At 40.1% G+C, this 7,212-nt stretch overlaps 1 protein-coding gene across 1 annotated transcript; it reads left to right on the top strand.

The window, feature by feature from the left end:
• Nucleotides 1–4,840: 4,840 nt before the first annotated feature.
• Nucleotides 4,841–6,580, top strand: LOC142143194 (myb-related transcription factor, partner of profilin-like). Its single transcript, XM_075200904.1, has 3 exons — nucleotides 4,841–5,703; nucleotides 5,993–6,076; nucleotides 6,555–6,580. Exons 1-3 carry the CDS (start codon nucleotides 5,199–5,201, stop codon nucleotides 6,578–6,580), a joined length of 615 nt encoding a protein of 204 aa, XP_075057005.1. The 5' UTR covers nucleotides 4,841–5,198.
• The last annotated feature ends 632 nt before the right edge of the window (nucleotides 6,581–7,212 follow it).

Here is a 7,212-nt window from a genome sequence, read left to right on the forward strand (position 1 = left end):
AGTCTATTTAGGCCAGTCTATAGAGACTCTGGCTTTCCATCCTGGAGGGGAGCAGACAGGAGGAGGGTGGTTCAGGTTCCCGGGTCCCCGACAAGTGGGAGTGGTTCGGCGGGTACTGCAAGACAGCAGTTAATGAGCTCAGTATGGGTAATAAATAAAGTGCCTCTATTAGGAAAGCTGCATTTTAAGATACCCTGACTAGGAGGGATTAATGGAAAATGCTACCAAGGATGTCATGTAAATAAAGCCCCATTGAGAGGCATAGTAATAGCAAAGGGATCCCCACTATCAGTGTAGATGTACCAGGGAAGATGATTGCTGAGAGTGAAGTGTCACCTAGAAAGGGGTGAGTTCATAGCAGTTGCCATGGGAGAACCTTGTGTGTAAAACAATGAGAGGAAGCCCCAATAACTAGAGCCCTGGGGTTAAGCAACTTTAATGTTAACATCCTGGAAGAAAACGTCCTGTTCAGATGCCAGTGAAATGGGATAAAATACAGTGTGCCCTTGAAAAGGGGATGTGATGATGTGCAGCAGCATGGTTGGACCATGACATAATTAGTTCTGACTTTTGCTGTGCAACAAATGTACCCATAACCCCAGGTATGTGAACTGCCAGAACTGTTTTATTGATGTTAAGCATGTGCAGGAGGAGTTTGGAGTTATCAATTAAAATGTATCTGTAACCGGTTTGTTTATGTGCTGGAGGAGAAGGCAGAGTGTAATAAAGTTTTTATTGTTTTGAATCGAGATGGTCTAGCTCCTAATATTTCTGTTTGTTTGCACTGCACTACCACTAGTGGCCGCTCCACATCATGTTTGTGTTAAATACCCTGGGCCTGATTCATTAAGAAAAGAAAAAAAAAAGAATAACTTTGCACCTTGGCAAAACCATGTTGCATTGAAGGTAGAGGACAATTTGAAATGTGGGGAGAGATTTATAGTTGGGGTCGGGCATGTACTAGATCAACTTTAATATTTAGTTTAAAAATACAGATAAGTATTTGTATGCTATCCGAAAAAATAGCCAGTATTTAACCTATGTGCAAAATAATAATCTAATTTGCACCCTTTGCATTGTAAGAAGATTTACTCCTTTTTTTTGCCTTACTTTCCTTTATGAATCGGGTCCTCTGTGTTCGGGGTGGGGGTGGGGGTCCTCTAGGATTGGTGGCTCATGCCCATCAGTCACCTAGGGCAGAAAGTGCCGCATATAATTGCAACTATGGCAACCAGGGAAACCCTTCACATATAATCTCCATGGAAAATGTGGGGAATTTTGTTGTAAGTAAAAAAACTACTGATCTCAATGCTAATACACACGTACTATTCACACGTGCATATTCACAAAACAAACTAAAGTGAACAATATATCGGCATGTTCTGTTCGTGAGAGCCTATTTATAGTTACAATGGCATCACATAAACCATACTATGTAATGCATACTAAGAGAGATTTTCATTTTAAATTATTCATATTTTGATTCCTATATATGGATATGCATTTATGTTTTAGAATTTGAATAGCACAAAATACAAATGTAACTCATGATATATGCATCCCATATTCATATTGTATGCACAACCATGCATAATTGTAAATTTCTCTTTCAATATTATGGTTTCATATATCCAGCCAGATACACCCTTCTCTTTGTATTTCTATAAATACATGTCACCAGCATCATTTTCATATTTCATTTCCTCTTACTCCTATTCTGGGTCTATTATGTTCTCTCTGATTTCCCAGCTGAACTATTTCTGTAGTAAATAATATTTCTAGCTCTTGTAATGTCCAATTTAATTTTCTTCTTCTTTTAAGTGATTCCACCTGGGTGCATTACAATTTTCAATAAATCAACTATTTAACCAGTCAAATACTTACATTGAAGAACTAAAAAGGTTGGATGATAATCTATATCACAATACTTATTAAGTAATTTTCACATTTTACCATAAATTACATGAGGATGTTAAGCATTATTCAATAATGCAATTCTCTTTATTACAATATGCTATATATAATAACAGTATAAAAGTCTTACTACAACAGATAAAACACAACTGGCAGAAGCAATATCCATCGGTAAGCTACGAAAAGTTGATGATAAATATGTACAGCTGCTGCTGTAAACACAATTATTTCATTGGTTGTTTAATGGACATTGCTTCTCATACATATATTTATGACTGGATTTACTGTAGATATACCATAATTATATATACTTGACAAAAGAATGAGAGCTCTTGGCGAGAGATATGCGGCTCCTCTTTGTTAAAATACATTACACAGATAAAGAGGGAGAGCAATTCACTGTACGAAGTCTTAGAACTTGCATAAAGTAAACTATGTGGGTAAAGGCAAAACAATACTCAGATTGAAAGAATTAATCACTGAAAAGTAATAGTAAAAAGTAAAATAAAAATAAAACTTAAGCTACACTAAATGAAAAACTGAAAACAGATAAAAAAACTGGTCAAGAAAGCTATCAATGGTACAAAAAGTATATGCTTGCCATTCAGGTTAAAAATGTTATGGAGGACTTGTAACATTGTGTAAAGTATTAAAGCCTGAGTTGTTTATTATGCAGTGTGGCTGATGAGAAAGTTGGCTGGTGATTAGAGAGTTGGTCTCTGTTAACTTAATGTTAGGATCACAAGAAAATGTGTGGAACTTTGTGTTATGAGCTACATTGCCATACTGCAGTAAAAACAAAGAACAAAGCCAGAAATTGTTTGTGGGCATCTACAGAAGAGTGCCTGTGTCACAAGTGGTGCCAAAAGTGTGGGTGATTAGGGAGGCAAGTTTCTGCTACCCAACCAGCGTCGACATTAACATGGAGAAATTTTTGGGAGCCCTGGTGAAGGTGGATGCTGCAGAGCAAGAACCTCAGGCTTAGGTCCTATGAGTTGCAGAGGCACGGAAGGAAAACACCAGGCTCTTAGGGGAACTGTTAGCCCAGGTGAGGCATGCCAGAAATTTACCACCTGGTCTGGCTCTGCAAAAAATGTAGCATAGTACATAGAAGTATATCTGATGTCCTTTGTGAAAATTGCAAAAAGGAAAATTGGCCTCTTGAAGTTTGAGCTGAGAGGCTGGTGTCATATCTAACTGGCAAAGCTCAGTGAGCTTATATGAGTCTGGATGAGGACCAGGCCTATGATTATCTGTGCTTAAAGTGTGAGACATTGGCCCCCATTCAGGTTTCAGGGGCAGTCTTAAGCCCAGCGGTATCACAAGTGGGGCTATGACCAAGAAAAGCTGGATCACAATTATCTGAGCTTTCCAAAATTTATAAAAAATGGCTGCAGCACCTATTTGATTTATTAAAGTGGGTGGTGCAGTCGGACCCACAGTTTTATAAAGAACTTGCCACAGTGGTATAGAGGTTTGGGGCTTTTCAGCAAAACTAATGCCAAGGCAAAAGTCAGGTTTGACAATCCTTGCGTGAAGACAGGGGGAAATAGGCAATTTATATTGCAATAGCTGTGATTTTACTGCACAAATCTTAAGATTCTGTTTAGATATCAGTCTGCTGGAATTGTGTGCTGATCAATTAAGTGTGAGTGAAGAGTAGAAAAGCAGTTGGTTACTGGTTGCAATAGTTTATTATAGTATATATATATATATATATATATATATATATATATATATATATATATATATATAGTATAGAAACCTGAACTATTTTGTGGAACAAAAACAGGGTGCTGTACGACTGAGCAGCACACTCCTCCCAAAAAAAAGACTTACTTTTAAAATCACAAGTGTTTCAATCTGAATGCAATTGTGTGAGGGGAAGTATCAGTGACATCTTTAGTACCAAAAAAAAGAAAATATTGTTTTTTTTAAAAACCAATTGTCTAAATTTGAATTGTATTGTGGAGTGTCTGAATAATTGTAAGGTAACATTCTCTCCTTTCCCTATCTCATTTGGAATTCACCTGTTGTGGTGGCAGCTACAAGTAGCTCCAACTTCAAGTACCTTTGCTCCTCTTGTCAACCATGGATCAGTCTACAGGTCAGGATAAGTATTGATAATATTTATCAATACTTTGCAAGCAATATCTAAAGGGAGAATTCTTTTTCTGATGACTGTATCCAACAAATAAAAGACTCAAAAATGTATACCCTTAGATAGCAGCTTTTGGAATTTTTGTGTTGTGGCCAACTGCAGGTCAGGGTCGTCAGACACCAGTAATCCAACATGTCATGGAAAATAACTCCATCCCCAACATTGGTGGAGCTGACATAGGAATCCATCAAAGGCCCATCAAATATGGGTGTGTCTTCAGATACAAGTTCTACATTGCGGCGTTTGAAAAGTTGCTGTTCACGTTTATGCTTGTGGAGTTGAATCCGCTTCTCCTCTTGCCGTCTGCGAATCTCCTCTGGTTTTAGAGCATTGTTCTTTTAGGACTTCATGTACTGTTGTCCTTCCCAGTACCAATACTGCCAGTAGTATTTTTTCGTCTTGTACTATGAAAAAAAGGTCATGCAGAAAGAAAGTGTAACAAAGCATGCTCAAAATCCAAAACACTATGGGCTAGATTTACTATCAGGCGTGATGCATGGCGGCTTCAAACCGCCATGCATCGCGGCGGTTTTCCGGCGTGTTTGCATTGAAAACAGCCGGATTTACTAATGGGCGCATTTCAGCTTCAATTTGAAGCCGCCGGCGATGTAACGGCGGGATGTAATGCTCAAAGCCGCCGGCGGCTTTGAATAGAACATGGCGCTTTTGCTTTAAATGACGGCGCTTTTGTGTAAAGGCGGTTTTTTTGAAAATTACACCTGTCTCCTGGCCTGTTACTATTGGCTATTTTAAAGATCAGGAGATTTGACATCACAAGCCCTATATAAACCACTGGCCTGACACTTTTTCTTTGATAGGGGTTTGAGGAGTTTTGTGAGAGGAGTTTGGAGGATAGTGGTTTGCTGAGAGTTGGTGAGAGTTGGAGTTTGGTGGATTGGTGGAGCGATATCTGTTTGAAGTGTGAGTAGTCCTGTGGTTTTTTCCTGTTTTGTACATTTATTTTTTCATTTATTTTTTGTCTTGTATTTTTTGTATTTGACTTGTCCTTTGTCTGTGTTACTTGTGTGTGACTGTGTGGAGAGTGTGTCTGTAGGTAGTGTAGTTTGTTCTTTGTGTTTGTAAGTCCTTCAGTGTTTTGTGTTTTTCTGTCTTCTGGGTAAAAATGTCCAGAGATAGGAGGGGAGAACAGGCTGAGGAGAGGGAGATGGAGGTTGAGGGGTCAGAGGAGGGAGAGGGAGAGGTTGAGGAGACAGGACAGGGCAGGAAGACCAAGACAGGGAGGAATGTGCGCTTCTCACATGATGAGAATTGTGTGTTGGTGCACAACATCATTCCCTGCTACGAGGTCATCCTAGGGAACCTGGCAGCCCGGACTCCTCTAAGGCGGCGTCACCAACTGTGGGGGAGAGTCTGTGATGCCGTGAACGTGGTGGGCCCACTGAAGCGGACAGTGGCACACTGCCACAAGCGCTTCTCTGATATTAAGAGGAGGCTTAAAGAGAAGATGGCCCAGGAAAGGAGGTCGACAAGGCGCACGGGTGGTGGCCCCCCACTTCGTATGGAGTACACCACGTACGAGGAGGAGCTGCGCCAGATAATGCCGGCTGAAATTGTAGAGGGCATAAATGTCCAGGACACCGACTCGCCCTCTTTTGGCCAAGTAGTTGGTGAGTTATTTGTTTTTTTTTAACCTAACAGTATTTTAACTGCTTTTCTCTTTTTAAAACTGCTTTTCTCTTTTTAAAACTGCTTTTCTCTTTGCAAACGTTTTTTCTTATTATTCTTTTTTTTTTTTTTTTTTCCAAAGTGTATTTTTGCCTCTAATAGTTTGTAAAGGTTTTTTTTTCTCATAGAAAAAAATATACAAAAATTGCAAACACATTTGTGCAATAAACAGTATATTTGGAAATTGTTTTTTTCTGGAAATACATTGTATGCTTTTTCTAATACATCCAGAATCGCCAGGACCGCAGTTCAGTCCCAGTGCCAGACCTACACCTCCACCTTCAGCGAGAGATTCGGGCACAGACGAGCAAGCAGGTGCGTGATTTCTGTTTAGGAGAGAAATAATGGAGTTACTTGATTTTCTGTGCAAATGTTGCTGTCAATGTTTTTTTTTTTTTTCTTTTTATTGTTTGCAATGAGAAGTTAGGGCTACATTTTACTAAACTGATATGTTGCCTATAGAAACCCATCAGAATATACCTTTACTTTATTTATTGCATTCAACAAAATGACAGCTAAAATCTGATTGGTTGCTATAGGCAACATCTCCACTTTTGATAGCATGCAGTTTAGTCAAAATAACCCAGCATGTACTACACAGTCCAAATGATAATGGGTATTAAAAGGATAATAAGTGCATCCGTAAGCAGGTAGCATAGGACTAGAAATCAGAAATGCAAACATTGTGAAAGAATCTGTAGTTGCTAAAGATTATTATTTCCTATCCAGTGTTCAGAATGCAATATACAAACATATTATATACTATATACTTACCGTCATTTTTCATACACAGGGCCCTCTTCATACCAGCCACCTTAGGCGGAGTCCCTGGAAATGTCCCCTGAGCCAGAGGATCTAACAACCATCACCCTGGTAACAGTGGATGCCCCTGTGTCTGGCCTCCAGGAAGTTTCACCTGGCCCTGCTGAACCATCACACCACCAACCTGCACCTGCACCTATGGACCCAGCCAGAGAAATGGCGCTGTCTATTGGCGCATTCCAGCAGCAACAGACATTATTCATGGACAGGCAAACTCGCCACATGTCCCAAATTGCGGCCCAGTTGAGGCGGATACACCGCTCCAATAGTCAACTCCCTGCTGGAATCAACCGTCTGGCAACAGCTTTAGAACAGACCAATGTGCAGCTGGCCCAAATGACTGGGGGTGTGGAGGCCTTACATTCCACAGTACGTGAGGGGAATGCCAATGTGACCCGGCTGGCAGGGCAACTACATTCAGAAATTGTAGCCCGTTTACCGGCACCTATCTCTTCAGCCACCACCAGTACCGCTAGTACGCCTAGCACATCTGTACAGAGTACTCCTCCAAGGAGAGGTGAGAGTGGCACCAAGCATTGTGATATGCCTGCAAAAAGACGTCGGTAGTGCAATAATTATTATTGCTTCATGTTTTCACAAGTTTGCGTAAGCATTATACGTTATTATTT

This window comes from Mixophyes fleayi, chromosome 3 (genome assembly GCF_038048845.1).
Source record: "Mixophyes fleayi isolate aMixFle1 chromosome 3, aMixFle1.hap1, whole genome shotgun sequence".
In the NCBI taxonomy this organism is placed as follows: Eukaryota; Metazoa; Chordata; class Amphibia; order Anura; family Limnodynastidae; genus Mixophyes; species Mixophyes fleayi.